Source organism: Daphnia carinata, chromosome 1, assembly GCF_022539665.2.
Source record: "Daphnia carinata strain CSIRO-1 chromosome 1, CSIRO_AGI_Dcar_HiC_V3, whole genome shotgun sequence".
NCBI classification, from domain to species: domain Eukaryota; kingdom Metazoa; phylum Arthropoda; class Branchiopoda; order Diplostraca; family Daphniidae; genus Daphnia; species Daphnia carinata.
Window position 1 is genome coordinate 11164786 of NC_081331.1, and position 20595 is coordinate 11185380.

General features: G+C 39.3%; 5 protein-coding genes and 3 long non-coding RNA genes across 9 annotated transcripts; 5 read left to right on the plus strand and 3 right to left on the minus strand.

Moving 5' to 3' along the window:
- Positions 1-312: 312 nt before the first annotated feature.
- Positions 313-1135, plus strand: LOC130696938 (uncharacterized). The gene is made up of 4 exons (XR_009002759.2): positions 313-406; positions 472-590; positions 775-876; positions 941-1135. It is a non-coding gene; the product is annotated as an uncharacterized LOC130696938 (long non-coding RNA).
- A 1519-nt stretch (positions 1136-2654) lies between these two features.
- On the plus strand, positions 2655-4443 carry LOC130696480 (uncharacterized). The gene is made up of 6 exons (XM_059495922.1): positions 2655-2742; positions 2801-2940; positions 3011-3194; positions 3257-3350; positions 3420-3602; positions 3674-4443. Exons 1-4 carry the CDS (start codon positions 2679-2681, stop codon positions 3319-3321), a joined length of 453 nt encoding a protein of 150 aa, XP_059351905.1. The 5' UTR covers positions 2655-2678; the 3' UTR covers positions 3322-3350; positions 3420-3602; positions 3674-4443.
- A 2308-nt stretch (positions 4444-6751) lies between these two features.
- Positions 6752-7381, minus strand: LOC130691553 (uncharacterized). Its single transcript, XR_009001276.2, has 4 exons — positions 7281-7381; positions 7062-7209; positions 6899-6997; positions 6752-6830 (listed from the first exon to the last, which is right to left on the minus strand). It is a non-coding gene; the product is annotated as an uncharacterized LOC130691553 (long non-coding RNA).
- A 1693-nt stretch (positions 7382-9074) lies between these two features.
- Positions 9075-11276, plus strand: LOC130691306 (saccharopine dehydrogenase-like oxidoreductase). The gene is made up of 9 exons (XM_057514235.2): positions 9075-9251; positions 9310-9520; positions 9582-9693; positions 9758-9833; positions 9899-10075; positions 10132-10262; positions 10340-10577; positions 10651-10913; positions 10988-11276. The coding sequence occupies exons 2-9, from the start codon at positions 9355-9357 to the stop codon at positions 11091-11093; spliced, it is 1269 nt and encodes a 422-aa protein (XP_057370218.1). The 5' UTR covers positions 9075-9251; positions 9310-9354; the 3' UTR covers positions 11094-11276.
- Positions 11277-11287: 11 nt separating this feature from the next.
- LOC130691269 (uncharacterized) lies at positions 11288-14558 on the plus strand. 2 transcript variants are annotated; one of them, XM_059494524.1, is made up of 5 exons: positions 11288-11370; positions 12125-13145; positions 13209-13413; positions 13533-14022; positions 14091-14558. In XM_059494524.1, exons 2-5 carry the CDS (start codon positions 12255-12257, stop codon positions 14266-14268), a joined length of 1764 nt encoding a protein of 587 aa, XP_059350507.1. In that variant the 5' UTR covers positions 11288-11370; positions 12125-12254; the 3' UTR covers positions 14269-14558. The 2 variants fall into 2 exon arrangements, with proteins under 2 accessions (XP_059350507.1, XP_057370173.1); XM_057514190.2 differs by lacking the exon at positions 11288-11370 and adding an exon at positions 11377-11754.
- LOC132087840 (uncharacterized) lies at positions 11644-12161 on the minus strand. The gene is made up of 2 exons (XR_009420693.1): positions 12029-12161; positions 11644-11947 (listed from the first exon to the last, which is right to left on the minus strand). It is a non-coding gene; the product is annotated as an uncharacterized LOC132087840 (long non-coding RNA).
- A 1129-nt stretch (positions 14559-15687) lies between the features above and the next one.
- On the minus strand, positions 15688-20521 carry LOC130691259 (T-complex protein 1 subunit alpha-like). The gene is made up of 10 exons (XM_059495119.1): positions 20321-20521; positions 20140-20225; positions 19950-20078; positions 19791-19888; positions 19194-19710; positions 19011-19122; positions 18846-18936; positions 16357-16549; positions 16128-16291; positions 15688-16067 (listed from the first exon to the last, which is right to left on the minus strand). Exons 1-10 carry the CDS (start codon positions 20385-20387, stop codon positions 15857-15859), a joined length of 1668 nt encoding a protein of 555 aa, XP_059351102.1. The 5' UTR covers positions 20388-20521; the 3' UTR covers positions 15688-15856.
- LOC130691287 (uncharacterized) lies at positions 16925-18967 on the plus strand. The gene is made up of 4 exons (XM_057514213.2): positions 16925-17722; positions 17789-17993; positions 18078-18567; positions 18637-18967. Exons 1-4 carry the CDS (start codon positions 17063-17065, stop codon positions 18749-18751), a joined length of 1470 nt encoding a protein of 489 aa, XP_057370196.1. The 5' UTR covers positions 16925-17062; the 3' UTR covers positions 18752-18967.
- Positions 20522-20595: the final 74 nt, after the last annotated feature.

Genomic DNA, 20595 nt, shown 5'->3' on the forward strand with positions numbered 1-20595 from the left:
GTTAAAACATTTTGAAGCATATTGTTTGGATATCTTAAGTGATAGTGATGGGAGCTCCGTTATTTTATTCAGATTCGTAACATCATCAGTTTAATAAATTTTTAAAAGGCTACATTCAATTTCTGTAAGAGTGTTCAATGGGAAATACTTCATTTTATGTTTCACTAGGAAAAAAGATGGAAGACTTGTAAATGAAATGCCAAAGTGCTCTCTTGCAATGCCAAGTAAACCATGAATTGACAGTTCCATGTTAAATTTAATCTATACTTCAACCTTAAACAAACAAATTGTTTTAATCTGTTCAGGTTTCAAGAATTAACGTGCTCAACCACATTGCTCTACTGTAAAATGACCAGATACTGCTTTGGTTGCCCATGCCAGTATTTCTCTAGTAAAACACTCTTATGTGAGCTTAACGTAAAATTAATCAGCAAAATGTTTTATTACGACACATTTTCTTTCTTTTCATAGCTGAATGGTTGTAGTGAATTTGAAAAGGATTCTCATTGCGGCCAGCCATCCCAGATTTAAGAAAGGTTGGCAGCAAAGGTGTCAATTTTCATGATTCGTCAATCACATTCCAAGTTGAGGTAGGGGTGTGTTTCTTATTAAATTTATATTGACTTGATGATGAGTGAAATGATTGCCTAATTACAAATGGCAGCTTGTCTGCAAGTTTACTTTAAACATAACACTTTCACGTACATTTGACACAGCCAATATTATCCTTATTTGTTCTTAGTTTGCTATTTGGTTGTCTAATTGGAATTTTAGTTTTTGAATGAGATTCAGGGTTGATGTTGCCGGTGTTACATTAAAGGATTAAGTTCTTATTCACTAACATTTCAAGGACCAATGTCTTCTTAAAATTTACTTGTAAGTAAAAATGAAGCTTTTATATAATTATGTATTATCTATGTAACTCTTTCCTATTCAATAGGAAAGGATTTAGTTCATTCTGTGAACATATCTACCAACGATGCAAGCTCCGATGGGACGTATCGTATATTGTGCGTGTATATATCAAGTCTGTTATGATTTGCAGTATCTCTTCCGAAGCTTCTCTCAGAAGAATATGCTAAGCAATCAACTCACGAATCATATAAGGTACGAAATATATATATGAAATCAAGAATTTTTATGCTTAATGGAGTTTTATTGTCTTTTTGTAGAATAATAATAAATTTTAATCTGAAAAGGTTCCTTGTTTGGGGCAAGGTACTGAATAAAGTATTATGATTGGATACACTACATGGAATTTCCATACTTTATTCACGTTCTCATTTAAAACCGGTATTTAATATTTAAAAAATTCAAGTGCATATCTGGGCTCCCTTCCTTTCCGTAGCCCCGTTTCCCCTTGACTCATAATAAGCCCGTAGGGGGTCATGCCCCTACTGTACGGTATATATAAAAAAAACATACACCGAGGTTTGGAGGGCTCTGGCCGGAAAGGGGACGTGGGGGTCCGCTTAGTCCGATGAAGTGTTCATGGAGGGCTCTGTGGCTACCCACAAATCCGAATTAAAGGTTAATCGCTCCTGTAAAAATGTTCCATTTCTTCGGCTCTTCTTCCGGCTTCTCTTAGCCAAGCACCGGGTAATCTCCCCGGTGGGTCAACCAAGGCAGTGTCTCCCCCTGCCTTGGTTGGCGGCAACTTTTGAAAGGGTTGTTTTCCCTTTCGAAAGTTGCAAAATCATTTACGTGTGCAGAGTAATGTCAATACAATTTTTTTTATTTAAAAAAAAGCAAGCATATATCTTTTTTACTTTTGTCAAAATCGGAAAAAATCGAAATCTCTCGGATTGCGAAGAAAATCCCACCGTATAACCCAATTTTAACGCTGATTCAGAAAAAGCCATTTGTTTTTATCTCATGTAAGCCGTTTTTGAAATAATCGTCATTTAAAGATAAAGTCGGGCTTATTTTTTTAGACCCAACTTCCCCGTTTTTTACGTTTTATTCAAAAACTATGAGTCCCACGAGAAAACAACTCTCATATTCGTGATGCTTGTTCAATTCTGCATCGAAACCATGTATTTAAAGCGAAATCTAAAATTTTGCCAAAATTGAATAAGTAAGAAGGCCTTCTCACTTTTCCAATTTTCTTCAAATCCTAGATTTCAAGAAAAATACACTATTCCGATTTGAAATTGATCGCTGATCACAAAAATGGGGCATATTTTTATATCAGGCCTCTAGTTTTTAAATTAACCGTAAAAAACAGAAAGTCGGGCTTATTTAGTCGGGCTTAAAATTTTTATCGGTCAGTGTATGTAGAGAATTAATTAGAAACGTGACCGTTAGATGGCGATAGCAGTAAAACAGAAAAAAAAGGCCCATATTTTTTATTTTTATTTTGGGTAAAACGGATTGCATATATGGCAATCCGTTTTATATGGCAATCCGTTTTACATAAAAAAAAAAAAAATAAAAAATCGCACTTTTTTCTTTTTTTCCGACACGTAGCCATCTACCGCTCAGACTCATTATTACTGGCGTAGGCAATTTCAGTCCATTGGATGCCATTCGCAGTTAGTTCAGTAGCGTGGATGGAGGATAACGCGTGGCTGGAGGAACAATTGAAAAATGGATAAGATAATACAACAAAAGGATGATAAGTATAAACATTATTCTATTTGTTTTGAATTATTAATTATTGTTTATTAGATCAAATTATGGACCTGCAGGCTCAATTATTGCAACAGCACAAAATATTAGATAACAGCAAAGCTAAGGATGGTAAGGCCTAATACATAATGATTCTATTTATTTGCTTTTATTGATTTGTGTTTTGTAGCTCAAAGTTTGAGTCTACAAGCTCAGCTAGGGGAAAAGAACAAATTGGAACGGAACAGTTTCCAAACAGTGAAGGAGGTTTTTCCAAACTCAAACCTGACTGAACATGAGGATGAATTGGCATTAGGCGAACACAGTCAGGTACCTAAACTTTTCAAATAAGAATTCAAAATAAGTATAGAATTTTAACAAACAATTATTTATTGTTTAGTTATTCAGTCTACCACCTGACAGTGTGTTAAATTTAAATTCTGTTAGTGCTGCACAAAAAGAATCGTTAGTAATCAGCCCATGCAGTGAAGGAAGTGAACAATTGTGGGACCGTATTTGGGCCAAAAATGGGTGTGGTATGGAAACCAAGATATGGCACAAGTTCAACATGAAACATGGATTAGGTACTTTTCGGTTTTATGTCTATTGAAAAAGTATTTTTAATGCTATTATTTTGCATTCACAGTATTTAATGGGGGATCAAATCAAGTCTGGAAGTGTTACAGGATGGAAGAGTCAGCCTACAGATGAAAAAACACTGAGAGTGCATTACCATTAAGGTATGAGGTAAAGTAATAGAGTATGCAAATTGTCTAATGAGAAGTACCATCTTGTGTTAATGAATCCAGTACAACAGCAATCCTTTATAGTTCTGTCACAGCTAGAAACCTCAAATAATTCTGCTTCTCTGTCTAAAGAACAACTTGTCCTTTACGTTCAGAGTGTTGGGGAAACTGGGTACTTAAATGGCCCTAAAGATGTTTTAATTTTGCTGCCATTGCAGAGATGAACATCATACATGGACTCTTTAGGTATGAAAGGATTTTTCTTCAAATAATTTTGAATTTATGACGAAGCATTTCTCCTCCTTTTTGCCAACCAGGTCTAATCTACCAAAAAAAATTTTATCCAAAAGGAAAGGATTTTCATGTACTGGGAACACAACTATCAACAATGCAACATTGTACAGGTGCTAGTTTATCATTCAAGAGCCTTATACAATGATGTTAATCTGCAATTTGTATGTCCTTCCCCAAGCTTCCACCAGAAGTTGAATCTGAGTCATGTAAGTTACATGATCAACAGTTGATATGTTTAACGGTGTTGTTTTTCTTTTCTCAATATAGGTTAATAGTAACATTGCATCTGAAAAAATTCTTGGTTGGGGCAAGACACTGAATAAATTGTATTGATTGGATGGATGACATGACATTTCTATACTTAATTCGGATTCCCCAGACGGTATTTGATATTAAAAAAATTGAAGTGCATATCTGGGCTCCCTTCTTTTCTGAAGCCCCGTTTCCCCTTGACTCGTAATAAGCCCGTAGGGGGTCATGCCCCTACTGTACGGTATATATAAAAATAACATATACCGAGGTTTGGAGGGCTCTGGCCGGAAAGGGGACGTGGGGTGCCGCTTAGTCCGATGATGTGTTCACGGAGGGCGATGTGGCTACCCACAAATCCGAACTAAAGGTTAATCGCTCCTGTAAAAATGTTCCAAATCTTCAGCTCTTCTTCCGGCTTCTCTTAGCCAATCACCGGGTAATCTCCCCGGTGGGTCAACAAGGCAGTGTCTCCCCCTGCCTGGGTTGACGGCAACTTTTGAAAGGGCTATTGTGCCTTTTTAAAGTTGCAAAAATAATTGTAATGTGCAGAGAATTGTCAATAAAATTTTTTTATAAAATATTTTTTGCAAAATTTGTTTCTTTCATTGTCTGTGTTAGCTGTGTTCACACATTACATTTATCAACTTTTTTTTTTTTGTTTTGCTTTATTTATTTTTGTGACCTGTGATGGTAAGCATTGTTTCCATTGGTTTATCGTTTATCTGTAAGCATTCAATTATTATCCAGGGATCGAACCCTGGATGTTCGGCGTACCGCGCCGATGCTCTACCAGTGAGCCATGAATCATATGATGACAAGTTGGCTTTTTTCTAGTCACTTGTGGACTTGCATTTACACTTAGAATAAAACTGAAATGCAATTCTGCAACATACTCTTCTACCTTTATTCTACTTCATTTTAACACATCTAGTAAGGTTTGAACCCAGGGTAACAGTTATCGCAGCTGAATGCTCTACCACAGAGCTATGGACATTATAAAAGCAATACAAAGATAAACATATAGTTGTGAAAGACTGCATAAACATCCTAGACGATAACATATGATATGCGATAATAAAAATTTTATATATATCTCGTGGCTCAATGTTAGAGCATCGGCGTTGCACGCTGAATGTCTGAGGATCGATTCCCATGCCAGTAAAACAATATACAAATAAAAAATTACTTCAGAAAATATCAAGGTATTACACGTTGTTCCTTGTCTAAGTTCATGAATTCAAAAAGTGTAATAAATAATAATTGAATACTTACAGATAAACGATACAACGGTGGCAAAAACAATAAAATTGAATTGCGCTAGCTGAATAAAAAAAAAAGTTGATAAATGTAATGTGTGAACACAGACAATGAAAAAAAACAAATTTTGCAAAAATATTTTATAAAAAAAAAATTATTGACAATTCTCTGCACATTACAATTATTTTTGCAACTTTAAAAAGGCACAATAGCCCTTTCAAAAGTTGCCGTCAACCCAGGCAGGGGAGACACTGCCTTGTTGACCCACCGGGGAGATTACCGGTGATTGGCTAAGAGAAGCCGGAAGAAGAGCTGAAGATTTGGAACATTTTTACAGGAGCGATTAACCTTTAGTTCGGATTTGTGGGTAGCCACATCGCCCTCCGTGAACACATCATCGGACTAAGCGGCACCCCACGTCCCCTTTCCGGCCAGAGCCCTCCAAACCTCGGTATATGTTGTTTTTATATATACCGTACAGTAGGGGCATGACCCCCTACGGGCTTATTACGAGTCAAGGGGAAACGGGGCTACGGAAAGGAAGGGAGCCCAGATATGCACTTCAATTTTTAAATAATTAATACCGTAATACGCGGGAATACACAGGCGACTGATGGAGGGAAATTCAATTCCGTACTTCAAATTATTATAACTTTTCGTTATCACATCCCAACCAGAAACCTTCGCAGGTTCACTATTGCTATTAATCTAAATTAAGAAAATAAAACATAGATAAGCATGAGACGTTCTTATTGATATCGCTTACATGGTACATAAATTCATCATCTGCCATATTCCTGTAGATTCCTGGCAGGAGGTTCTAAAAGGCTATGCAGTTGCAAATGATCACCATAGCCAAAACTTGAATACGAAAGTTTTGGGAGAACCTTTCGTGTTGGCCACAGAGACCTTACATGGGCTTTCCGATTGGACGTTCCATGCACCTTAAAAAAAAAAAAAAGAAAGGTTACATAGTGGTTGTTTTGATCACTAAACGTGAAGGTAAAGAAGGTACATGGTCTCGGCAGTCTTGACGACAATTTCCATTATAACCTCATATCACCTCATTTTATGGGAAAAGAATTTCGTAGGCGACGGTTCAGAATAGAAAATGGTTGCATTCAAATCTTTTGGCAGGTGGGAATAAGGCATGTCGCCTTAGGGAGTGCAAACCGCGATTTTCAAAACTATTAAATGCTTGTTAGCCATTGAAAGATTGCTGGCTGACGCAGACAATCGTTTGGGACATGATTAATGAGCTGCTTCGTGGATAAAGCTCGTTTTTTTAGTCCTCTCCAGGATGACATGAATTCCAGCATCTTCTACACATGTATCAGCACTTTGCGATACACCAATTAAAACAATTTAAAAATTTAAAATAGTACCACCTTTTAATGTTTTTGACTCCATGATTCATCTTCGATGCAATTGTGAAGGCAAGACAACTGACCTATGGTGATTTATTCATCACACTTGCCATAACCGTTTTCCCAATGTATCAGCTATTCTGCCAACAGTAGTTTACTAATACAACATTGACGATTAAAATTAGAAAACTAAACAAACTCAGCAGAAAAGCATTACCAGGGAGTAACATCTTGCATGTTGAAGAAGAATCCTTGGTTTATCATGTACATGGCAGAATATCCACATTGCCTGGATGGCGCAATCCTTTGCATAATCACACAAATAGTAACTAAAACATACTGAATTGAAACAAAATTTAAATGAAGTTTTACCCAACAGCCGCCTGCACCTCTGAATTCCAAAACTACGTCTACACATTCATATCAAGCTTTTCCAGCATGTCTCACCTTTGGCATTTGTTTAAATCATTCCTTCAAAAATTTTTAATAAATGTAAATAAAGTAAACAATTGATATTTATGTGACGTCGGAGTACCATTTGGCTATCAAGCATTCCATACAAGATAGGCATTTTGAAGAATCAGTGGCAGCAATCAAGTGCTACAATTTGAATATGGGCTAGGTGTTATAGTCGCTGAGGGCTCTCAATCCCTAAACTGAACCTTGCTCACTGATGTGACAATCTATAAAAGGATTTAAATCTTAATTAATGAGACATGCAGGATACTGTATAAAATTCTAGTAAAGATGGTACCAAATGCTGAGTTACTAGAAATTTTGCCTGGGAAATCTCCAACTGACCATGTGAAACATAAGTCAGCTGTACTGCATTTGCAAATCCATTGTTCAAGTAACCAAATCCAATCCATGTCTGAAGGAATGAATGAGAAAATTAAATAGGAATCTGGCCGCTAGATGGCCATAGCTGTAAAAAGGTCTAAAATGAATAATTTTTATTGCAATGAATAGCCCTTAATAAGGGCTTTCGATTTCTCTAAAATTTAAAGCAGGATTTCAATAACAAAAAAAAATTCATATATCTTTTTCAGAGTTTTTGCGATCCAAAGATATAGTGGATCCATACGGTAAAACAAAACAAAATGCTTTCGTTCTCAATTTTTTTGTTTTGGAAAATTCTACTTTAAATTTTAGAGAAATCGAAAGCCCTTATTAAGGGCTATTCATTGCAATAAAAATTATTCATTTTTGACCCATAGTTTGCCCGTTAATAAAATTTTTTTTCGATGGTTTATAGGGGGAGGGGAAAACTACGGAAAATTGTAAACTTTGGGCCTTTCGTTCGGGTATTTGGGATGAATATTATGTATATTAAGTATAATATTTAGATTCCTTGTAATACCTGGAATGTTTTAGTGTGTATTAAACAATAAAATGTGTCAAATCAGTTGGACAAATTCTAAATTATTAACGGCCAATCATATTAGAGACGACAGAAGCCATTATTTTTAGGCGGGTTTTTTTAATTTTAAATGGTTATGGATGTAATAAAAATACCAAAACAGTTTTACTATTATATGTTAGTCTTGTGGTGTACCGTGTCGATATTACAATAAAAAAAACAGAAATTATTTTCATTCGGTTTATTTTTCATATTCTTTTACATTCAATTATTAAATAATTAATGGTTACTACATGAAACATCATCACTTTCATTTCCTTAGCTGTTGCCTTTCATGATACCTATATTGTTTGTATCCTTATTTACACGAAACTGTAAATGTAAAAAATAAATTTAAGATGACTTCTGTTAATAAAAATATGCCTGATTCAAATTACCTGTAACAGTTTCGATCTGTGTTCCACCACTATCTGGGATTGCAGACGTTGCCCAGCAATTAAGTCTTCTTCATAAATGTTATTTAATTCTTTTAACAGACATGTTCCTACAGAAATATAATTGTTTAGTTAAAATTTATCAATAATTCATGAATTTATTTACCTACTGAAAGCTCTAAGGGACTGATCTTCTGTTCGACTCCAGCTATCAGACAGATCAGGATAGTACCTCATTGTTAGATTGAGATAGGCTAACACTGTCTTCTACTACTGAGCAATCAAACTTAGGAAGTTGATATGATGCTCCAGCATGTTTTTCCTTTGTGGATTAAGAACTATTTTAAAAGGATAGATAAAAAATCAAATGTTATTGCTGCGAACCCAGCACTAGCCTGTTAAGATCTTTTATACCTTTTCTGTAATTTCTTTCTCCCTGAAATGTCTTCCTTTTTCCTTTCTTCCACGCACACTGCCGCTCAGTTTTCCTTTTTTTTTTTTTAATTTTGTGAATAATCTTGGATCTATTTTGAAATTTGACACTAGCAGACGATTTGACGCAGACGACACTTCAACAGCTGAGATGTAGCTTGGTTTCAGTGGTGGTGTGTACTGCAGTCACAGTGGGAGAGCCAATCAAATTGCGAGAATCGAGTGCCGCTTACAACCCGAACGGTCGAATCAACTCGCGGAGACCATGTTGCATACGGTACAGCATAATCGCCACACCAACGCCATCGGGTATCTACAAGATAAAAGCAATCTTGACACTAGAGCCTTGGTGGAATCCACGTAACAGGTTCTATTTACTTTCCCAGTATTTCGTGTTTCCGCTCTATCAATAGAAATTTACAGTCAACATCTCATAGAGGGATCTCAGTTGTAATTGATTTAACAAGCTGTTTTTTCCTGCTGTCGTTAAACGGCGAAGGTACTTTCTTTGCTCGGTTATTGATATTATTACAGTCTAAAAGTTATTTTCTTATTAGTTAACGTCAAACATAAGTCGAGACACTATCGTCCTGAGTGATAGTATGAGAGAATACGGTCTTGTAATTTTTGGCGCTACTGGATTCACAGGGCAATATGTTGTTGAAGAAGTAGCTCGGATTGCCAAAGAAGAAAACATCAATTGGGCCATTGCTGGACGTAATGCGGAAAAATTGAGTACACTACTACAAAATGTTGGAAAAACAACTGGTATCTCTCATTTATACTTTTTGTATTCACATTCAAGTAGATAATAACTTGTGTTACTCAGGCAGCTCTCTCAAGGATGTTGGTATTATTATGGCAGATGTTTGTGATTCAAATTCTCTTTGTGAGATGGCCAAGAAAGGAGAAATTGTTCTGAACTGTGTTGGACCATACCGGTTTGTTGAATGATGTCAAACTAATGTTCTATAGATTTGTTATTCATGTCTACCTTGTAATTAGGTTTTATGGAGAAGCTGTAGTGAAAGCCTGTGTGGAAAATGGGACAAATCATATTGACATCAGTGGAGAACCTCAAGTACTCTTGTTAGTTTCTATTTGTACATTTAGTTTGAGTTCCTGTTGTGATTTTTGTTAATGCAGTTTCTTGAGAGGATGCAACTGGAATACAACACTGCTGCCTATGAAAACAAATGTTACATAGTTGGAGCTTGTGGATTTGACAGTATTCCTGCAGATATGGGTACCTGTTTACTAGAAGAAAAGTTTGGTGGCCAAGTTAACTCTATAGAAACATTTCTGAACATAAAGTCAAAAAAGGTATTTACCTTTCTTACCTTTTGCCAGGAAGTTGACTCGTTTCGAAATGCTTTTAGAGAGCTCACGGGCACTATGCGACTTGGCAAAGCGCCATCTACGGGTTTGCTTACGCAAATGAATTGAAGCCTTTACGGAAAAAGCTTTTCCCCGAGAGACTGCCTGAACTTAAACCTAAACTTAAATCAAGGTATGATTTATTATTAACGAAAGATTCGATGGAACTAAATTACAGAATTATTTTTTTTTGGGAATAACAAAATAAAGGGCAATACTTCATCATAACTCATTAGTCAGATCATGGTGTCTACCTTTCCCGGGTTCTGATCGTTCAGTCGTAATGCGTTCCCAGCGATATTTCTACGCCAAGGAGAGTAAACGCCCAGTACAGATGGCAGCGTATATTCAGTGTTCGTCGTTAATAGGTGCTATACTCATGGCCCTAATGGGTGCTACGTTTGGTCTGCTGGCGAGCTTCAAATTCGGTCGTAGTTTGCTAGAAAAGGTAAATTGACCACATGTTGAGGGTCGTCTCGCTAAGGACATACATTAAATAAGACTATGCATTTTTTTTATAGTATCCAAAGGTATTCTCCTTTGGCACGTTTACTCACGATGGCCCAACCAAAGAAGAGATGGCTGAAACATCGTTCGTTCTGACATTAGCCGGCAAAGGTTGGGATGAGAAACTAGCAGAGCCATCCGATACGTACAATAAAGAGCCAGAAAAAGAGTTGGTAGTTCGGGTATCTGGGCCGGAGCCAGGTTACGTTGCCACACCAATCTTCATGGTTCAAGCGGCTCTCGTACTTCTCCTCGAAACAGATAAACTGCCTGCCAAGTAACTCAATTATTTTCCTCCTTGTTATGTTTTAGTTTTTAATTGTTTCGTCTTTTTTTTTTTCATCCTTCTAGAGGCGGGGTATTCCCCCCGGGAGCAGCATTCGCCAAGACTTCATTGATAGAGCGTTTGATAAAAAGAGGAATAACTTTCGAAACCGGTTTGAAGACCACTCGCTAGACAAGGCAAGACACCTGTGTCTTGGCGAAATAGTATCTGTTGGTGTGGAAAAGTACTAGCTTGTGTCATTGTTCTGTGTTCATTTGATATGCTGTAGTTTGGCTTGTCTGAGCTGTTGTAAAGACGTGTTACTCGCACATCATACTTGGACTAAACGTATTATAAACTATATTTACGTGTAAACATCGTTTCCACTAAATTACGTTGACGTTACAATAGCTGTGTAGGATTTACCACAAGCACGGATTTACAAACCCTGTTTTACATCCCATGTAAGGTAATGAAGTGAAGAATTTTAACATACATTCGGATTCTGCGTTTCGAAGAAAAGACGAAAAAGCATGCAACATTGTTGATTTGCAAAGCTTAATACTCGCAAGTGCTGCCTTCGACTAGCATGGCTTTCCGCCTAAGAAACTATGTGAAAAGTGATTATTTGGCATAAAACGTTGGAAATTGATAACTTTAGAAAGCCCTTTTTGGTCACCATTGTTGCAACGCTACTACCGAAAAGGGAAAACCAGCTAAAGGGCACGATCGCATAACATAGAACATCGGGCGACTCATTGAATCAAGAGGCTTTATGGGTCAACAGAATAACAATGGCCGACTTCAACATGTAAATCCTATTAACATAAAAACGGGATGAGATCTTGCAAAGGTAAAAGACCACAATAGACAATAAATAAACATATCTGAAGGCTTTACGCGTTCCAACGCCGAACAATGCTCCAATGTTTAAAATTCCAGGTTACACATAGCTTACAAAACGTACTCAAATGAAAGTCCGTCTTCCGCATTTTCGGTAAATATTGGTAGATTTAGTGTGGGAAAAATGACAAGTCATCTGTACTCTAGGTGAAAGAAAAAAGAAACCAATTTTTCAGTAGAATCCAGGAAATGTTTGGAAGTGAGATAAGTCGGCCGTCATATACCTATCAACAACGCTGTGAACACATCAATTAGCTCGAACACCATGGTGAAAGGGCGCGACATTGAACCAATCAGTTCCATTCTTCTCGATGCTATAGGCAAGCAAACATCTGAACGAGGGAGTCATCGAGCCTCGGATAGTCTTTTCCTCCACACCCACTGGGCGCATTGATGGCAACTGCCTGACAGCCTGACGAGTTTGCTTTCAACATTGTGAAGCGGTACGAGATGGTTCGAAGCGAAGGACTGCTGTTTTCCCTGGTGTTTTTAGTCACACATCTAACTGGAAGTGAACATCAGACTAATGGCGCAAACCATCAACTGGCTGACGGATTTCAATCTTTCTTCAAGACTAGATACAAATCGTGGCTACAAGTGTTAGACGGAACAAATTTAAAAAAATATACTACTGGCGGCAATGAACTGACAACTGTAGATGCAGTGACAGCACAAAAGAAAATAAACAATTTAGTGTTAACAAGTCCTAATATAGAAGGTTCGATCGGTCCCATCAAAGCTCTCCGCGTACCTTATTTTTTACGTTTCGGAAAAAATGCGCAAGAAGACAGACAAGCAAATAGCCTTACCTGCACATGCGAACCGACGCCAACTTGTTCAACCACTTGCACGTCACTCGAGATACGGTGTGGACGAACATGTACACACAGCACAATTTTCACGGCTGAATGTGGATGCCACGGAGGACGCCACCAAGCTACGTCCACAAGTTCAAGCGTTAGCAGCAATGGCTGTGCCACATTAAATGCTGGATGTCTCGCAACGGTCGGAGCTGTTGGTGCTGTTGGAGCTGTTGTAGCAGCTGCTGCAGCAGTGGCAGTGGCTGTCGCTGTTGCGGTTCCAGTAGGCCTCCAGTTATCCGGAGTGGGTCCGTCTGAAACAGAACGATTCGATCCACAAGTTTTAGATATCGGCGACATTTTTGGCCAACGAACACCTGTAAACAACCTTACATTTCCTGTGAACGGAAATGATTTCCCAGCTGATGGTTGCGGAGACAATTCAGTGAGATTCAGTGACGGAAATTGCTATCCAGTTTTGACGAGAGGTCCTTGTGCCGATCCTCACCGATGGGTTACTCTAGATCCTGCGACAATCCAAGTATCACACACAAATCACATACAGAATATGGAAACGTCAATACTTTAAAGTGGTTCATTTCAGGCACGTTGCAGTCCACGTCTCTGTGGTCGCCAAAGAGTATTCGTTGGTCAAGATGGACTTTGTCACGACATCAACGATCCATCTGGATGTAGCGGTGGCCGACGTCTTTATTACACAGCTTACGGGGACCCACTCTGTGACTGCCCTATCGGGCAATATCCTTTTCCGGACATTCAAGACGATTGCGTTCCACTGTTCTCGAAAGGTAATCACAAAATCCTGCTACTTTCCTTGTTATGTCTGAAAGCTTGGCAGCAAACATCGATGCATCACGATCAGGCGAAACATACGTTTTCATGCCGATTCTTTTCTAACTTTTACAAGGTCCCTGTCCCGATGGGAATGTAGTTTCCATTACTCCGGAGGGTCGATTGGGCTGTACGCCAGAGGAATGTCAATCAATCGATGGTCAAGATAACTCTTTGCAGTTAGTGTCTACTGGGAGTGGAGTTTGTTACCCTCTCGGTTCACGCGGACCCTGTACAAATACTTCTCAGTTGCTGGGATACGATGTGTTTAGGCGACGTTTGCAGTGCGTCAATATTCTAGACCCTTCTTCGCCTTATTTCTCTTCGCCAGAAGAAGAAGATTTAATAGATAGCGTCTACAACCAGTTTGTCGCGGAATACGATGACTATCAGATCTCACTCATCTATCAAAATGCAGTGGAAAGAAAGGACAAAGGCCAACGCAGACAAGGTGGAAATACCGCAGGAGCACTTCAATTTCCTAGCTCGTCTCCTGATGCTCTCTTACAGCCATGTCGGAATGGTGCTCGAGAAGGAATAAATTTTAAGTGCACCAATCCGCTAGTGTAAGACAATGACACAATTAAAAAGTGGAAATACTGGCTGTTAAAATTTTTGATTTCGCTTCTTTTAGGTCAAATTCAAACGCGAGGCCAGTACAACCAGCAGTTAGTTCCGCATTTAAGTGTCCAGGGAATGGAAATTTACAAGCTACGGGTCAATGCGCGAGCGACAACCGTGCTGCTAGCTGTGGACCTTCGTTTCAGTTTAATTCAAATACTGGACAATGCCGCAGTGTTTTCAGACGTTAAAGACAGGATTAACTCTCTATTTACTTTCTCGCGTATTGGGGTCGAAATGAACCAACCAGACATAGGATCTTTCCAGAAGTTGGAGGCAAGTGGAACGTCAAACCAGAAATATTACTTGTAATACAAATACTTATCTATGCCTGAATGAATATGCATGAATTACAAATTTCACGTTTTCTTGTATTGGCGCTGTCTGCCTAACGTAGACAATCGGCGTGATCTAATGCAAATCATTAGGCTAAACCAGTTCACATCACCAAATAACCTATTGGGGAAGTCCCTGTTGAAAACGAAAACGTTGTCCTATTTTAAGTAGGGCATCTTTTTACGCAAATGGACCCGGTCATTTTTCAAGTAGCCCATCGATAGACATGTCAAGTTAAACGCAGTTTACATCAAATTGACTTGTGTTACGAAAGGTCTACGCATATCATTGCAGTCAGCTAGTTACGGAATTTAAGATCCATTAGAGTATTTGCCCCATATATCTTTCTTATTTTTTATCTCGTTGACATTAGAATGCGGTAGCCTTATTAGGCAATAGGATTTCACAAACCCTCAAGACATTTGTAACAACGAGATGCCACAAAAGGATTTCACCAATGAATGCCAATTACATCAGATAATTAAATTATATGCGTACCTATGATCCATATAAAGATTGATATATGGTGTCTACTAGAAAAATGCGCAATTGGAAATGCATATTACAAAAATGCCAACCAACCGATTTAGTAAAACAAATTGTTGTAGCGCTCAGATTCGACCAAGGAATATGTTACATTTTAGCGTACCCCGGGTCTGTCGGACAAACACGATCAGCTAGACTACGAAACGTTTGCTCGATTACCACTGTGCGTCAATTCACTAGCTCTTTCCGTAAGTTTCTAACGACCCGTGACTAGCGATGAGTTAAATTTAATAACCAACAAAAGAGGAAAGGAAATACAAGTGCCTACCTTGTTATGAGCTGATCAGTGGTGTTAGGTTAGCTGGTGCCTATGAATAGCTTCACAGCATGAGCCTCTCAATGGTGAATTACCTGGTGAAAAGTCAATTAATTAGTCAACCTAAATCGATGAAGATATTTTTTCTTTATACCTTTTTGTGCTATCGCTTAACTAGGAAAAAGTTAGTCCTAGAAAGAAAACATAAAAAACTAAAAATGTGTTAAGAAATTTAGGATGTTCTATAACTGGTTTTACCTTCCATTGCTGCTTCAAGCGCAACACACGTTGCGCTCCGGACGCAAGTTCCAATTACGAGTTTTACCCAAAGGGAATGGGGAAATCCGGGGTAAGCATCGCATAAAATGATTTCATCTTAATTTCACCAACTCCTATTCCAACTATGCAAATGATTACTTTAAAAAAGTACAGCAATAAACCGAAAGTAAAAAGAAATTGCGCAGACAACACGTAATGGTTGAGGGTGTATTTTTTATGCAAGGCGACGTAGGAAAAGTTAGCGCGGACTGAAGCCAAAAAAGAAGTTCCACTCAATTTGTTGTTCAAGCTTGGAATCACTCCATAAACTCAGCGTTCTCTATGAACAGCTGATTAAAACGACGTCAGTTTTGTTCAATCCTTTAGCCGTCTAGTTGACCGCATTCGTAAGCGTTCTGGTAGCTCTGCGTATTCTTGTCTTCCGAATCAAGCTTAATCATATCATCAATACGCAGAATGGTAATAGCCGCTTCAGTAGCAAACTTCAGAGACTTAATCTTGGAAACAGCAGGCTCAAAGACACCAGCTTGTCGGTTGTCCCTAACGGCACCTTCCATCAAGTCCAACCCGATCCTTGACAAACGAGAAAGATATAACAATAATTCTTAACAGCGCTAATAAAACATTATTTACCATTTCAAATTAGCGTGCTCAGGCTTTGACTGCGATGAGTGATGGTAAGAACGCATTTTAGCCACGAGATCAGTCGCGTCCTTGGCTGCGTTGACTGCTAAGGTCTTGGGAATGACCAATAGCGAATGGGCGAATTCTGCAATCGCTAGCTGTTCTCGAGAGCTCTGTATGTCATAAAGTATTATTACAATAATTTAACTTATTTTCCTTTGAAAATGTGTCAACTTACCAATGATGTAGCGAAGCTTTCCAAATAAATAGAGAGTGCAACCTCCACAGCGCCGCCACCGACGACTAGAGTTTTGGATTCTAGAACGCGTTTGACGACGCAAAGGGCATCGTGCACCGAGCGTTCCATTTCGTCGCAGTAGAAGTCATTAGGACCACGCAGAATAATGGAAGCAGCTGTGCGCGCTTTGGTTCTACGTTGAAGGAAATGGAAGACGTGAAAAATTACAAATGTTTCTGGAAAGCCATAAACTAGAATTCTTCACAATGCCATAATGCTACGGCTGCTTAGAGCAAAGACAGGCTTGCACGGAAATTCAAATTCGGTCAGCTTATATGGTACTATGCACATTCCAAATAGTATGGGTAACAGACGAAACAAAACTGCACCTCTAGTCAACAAAAAGAAGGCTCATCATTCGCTTAAGGCTGGAGAGGAAAAGAAGGTCACCATCCCATTCTGAAAATCTAAGATTATTTCTACATGTTGAACTGCGTTCTGAAAGACGAGCCTCGGGCTTATATCCGACAAAGTAAGCTCTATACGGTATTTTTTTTTTTTGTGGGACTTCCGCACATGAGGACCTCCTTTCTAGAAGATGGCTAAAGCAGAAGGTACAACATACCTTCTTTGTTTCTCTTATGCATACAGGCACTATAATCTAGTCTCACAGTGGCAGCCGGCTCGGTTAAAAGCATAACATAAGATGCAGTGCAACAAGAGACTACTTTTCCTGTTCTCGGTATCTATTCTTGGCTTTGGTGATCAACAAAGTCATGCACTGGATCCTAATGTGAGAAGATCGTGGATACGAGAGCTCGCGACACGCGTGAAAGCTAAAAAGGGTATCTACGAGAGTGAAACAACCCCTTTTTCGGGAAAAAACGAACATCAGTACCACAATGAACACCCAACTGCGGAGGCAGCTTTGGTGACTATGGAAACAACGCAGGAATTTTCTAAGAGTTTTGGCTTCGGAGCTATCAGAACACAGCACAGGCAAAATACGTATCCTTACCAAACGCAAACTACGTATCCTTACCCAACGACAACCCTCCCACGGTTACCCACGGTCCCTTCTGTTGCAATAGCACTTGGAGCTATAGCGATCGCAATCGCAGTAGGCGTTGCTACCACACATAGTACGGAAAAACAAATAGACGAAATCGATCTCGTCATCAGGCAATTTGACAATCAAACCCCTATAAATGAGTGTCCGATGCCTGTATTTGGAAACGATTTTCCGCGCGATGGCTGTGAAGATAACGCCGTACGAGTAGCAAATGGAAAGTGCTTCCCCGTTCTGACACGAGGCCCTTGTGAAAATAACCGTCATTGGATAACGATTGATCCCATTACATTAAAGGTAAATGAAGAGCAATTGTTTGAATAAAAGAATTGAATTTTCCATGGAAGGAATGGTCAATTTCAGGGAAGATGCACTCCAAGACTTTGTGGTCGAGAAAGAGTACTGGTGGTACGGGACGGACTTTGTCACGACGTCAACGATCCGAACGAATGTCAAGGTGGGCGGCGTCTTTATTATACAGCTTACGGAGATCCGATATGTGATTGCCCCATTGGGCAATATCCTTTCCCTAACCCTCACGACAACTGCGTCCCACTTTTTACCCAAGGTATTCATTCAATCGTTACACGAAAGTACAACATAACAAAGATTTATAATAAGTCAACTTTCATCCACTATGCTCTGCATAAAGGACCTTGCCAAAATGGATACGTAGTAACAATTGGTGAACAGGGTCGACTTGGCTGTACTCCAACCAAATGTGAATCAATCGACAATGACAACTTGTCCCGGCAGCTTGTGCCGGCCAACGATGGCGTATGCTACGCCCTTGGGTCACGTGGACCCTGCGCCACTACATCTCAGCTCTTAGGTTACGATATCTTCAAGCGCCGTGATCATTGTGTCGATATTCTAAACCCCTCCTCGCCCTATTTTTCTTGGCCCGCACAAGACGATTTTCTTGATAGCATCTACAATCAGCTCCATCCGGAATATGACGAATTTAGAGTATCCTTTGTTTACGAAAGTCTAACGGGGAAGAACGAAACACAACAACGAAGACAAGGTGCGAGCACAATAGGAGCAATCCAATTTCCTAGCACGTCAATTGGAAGTCTTTTACATCCTTGTCGCACTGGAGCTCGACGAGGAATAAATTTTAAATGCACCAATCCTTTAGTGTAAATCAATAACATTTTATATCTAAAACAACGCAACGGAATATTTAATCCTATCTCTTTTTTTTGTAGGCCTACACTAAGGACAATGCAGCTCTTGCAAGTTGTTCGACCTGGATTGAGAACAAACTGCGAAGGCAACGCTTTGTTTGTCGCTGCCACTGGCCAGTGCCGAGCCAGGTTCTAACCCATGAACTAACAATAACGCTCAAAATGTTTCTAACAGATAGCTTTTAACAAGATGTCTCGCAAAACAAGATATTTATTATGTAATTACTTACCCCTTAATGACGATGAGTTCGTCGTCGCAGATCCGCTCAGTCGAAACTTCGGCTGCCTCGCCCACCGCAGAAGCTTCAAAACTTTCTTCGCCTATTACAAAAATAAACTATTCAATACCCTTGTCTTCAAACTGAAAAAAAAATTCTTTTACAGCACTATAATACCTTCGAGATTAGCCATGGACGAGAGTAAAGTGGCTCCGGTAGCTTTGGCAATGCGCTTCAAGTCTGATTTCTTGCACCGACGAACTGCCATAGCACCTGCCTCCACGAAATACTACACAAACGGGAATTGTAGATTGAAATTTTATTCAGGCTTCTGATTAAAGCTAGGACTTTTTTTTTTACCTTGAGACACAAATCATCAATGCCTCCAGTAGCCAAAATAACGTTGGCTCCGGCGTTGAGGATTTTCTGGATTCGCTCCTTTGTTATATCAGACTCTCGTGCACGAATAGCATCGAGTTTCTCGGGATCTGTGACGAGAACCTGAACTCCCATTTTCATTTTTGTCTTTTGAAGAGAGAAATCAAGGCAGGCAATCTTTGCATTGGTGATCTTCTTAACCATTGCCTGGGAAGCAACCGTGCAATTGAGTGCGTACCCGGTCACAAGTGTGCTTTCTCGAGCACTCTTGCCGTGCGCCTTGAGGACGTTGATCGCTTTGATTGGATATATAGCTTGGCCTTTGTTGTCAGTGACGCGTACAGCATGGGCGGCGTCAACCACCATGGCGGCGAAGAAGTTTGCGTCGGCGCTGATGATCTTGCTCGACATAGAGGTCTTGGCGGCATTGATCAAACAGTCCTTTCCAAGCTCTTCAACACTCAAGGTCAAAGTATCTTGAATGTACTTCACAGCTTCCCTTTATCAATAAGCACATGGTTATTAGATAAAAGCACACAACAGAGAGTTAAAAAAATTTAGAATTTTTGGTGATATTACTTGCAAGCAAGGCGGTAACCACTGATGACTGAGGTAGGATGGATTTTCTGTTTCACTAATTCATCAGCATTTTTCAGCAATTCAGCAGCCACAATAACCTGCACATTTTAGTAAAAGATTGTAAAAGCTGAACAAAAAAAAGGAATATGGGTAACTAACCACTGAGGTTGTGCCATCTCCAACTTCTTGGTCTTGAAGCTGGGCAAGCTCAACTAATACTTTTGCAGCGGGGTGTTGAACCTCAAGCAGGTTAAGGATGGTAGCACCATCGTTAGTAATAGTGACATCCTGAGATGAAATGTTTGAAATTTAACAGACGTCACATTTTTAAGAGAATAATTTGAAGTACCCCAACATCATCAACCAACATTTTGTCTAGTCCAACAGGCCCAAGAGAGCTTTTGACGATGTTGGCGATAGAACTAGCAGCCAAAACTAGATAAATGAATAATATATTTAAAACGCCCATGCTAGCCGGTACAGGCGGTGTTCTTTTTCATAAATCCAAATTTTAAAGTGCAAAAACTTACCATTTTGGGTACGAACAGAACTGCCGGTCGTACGTTTTCCAGGAAGAGAGAGGCTTGAAGAAAACATTTCCTAATTTGCTATGAGAACTTTTATTATATCTAAATCAATCAACTCTTTCTATGCTCAGAGTGACGTTGAGCACGCTGCACGAGTTCGGGATGACGGACAGAACGTCTAGAACTAGTGACGGCTACTGACAAAGCAAAAGAAGTTGCTCTAATGCTATTTTCTGTGCGCCGCCGCAATCACGTGGTTATTTCTAGCTCCAGCATTG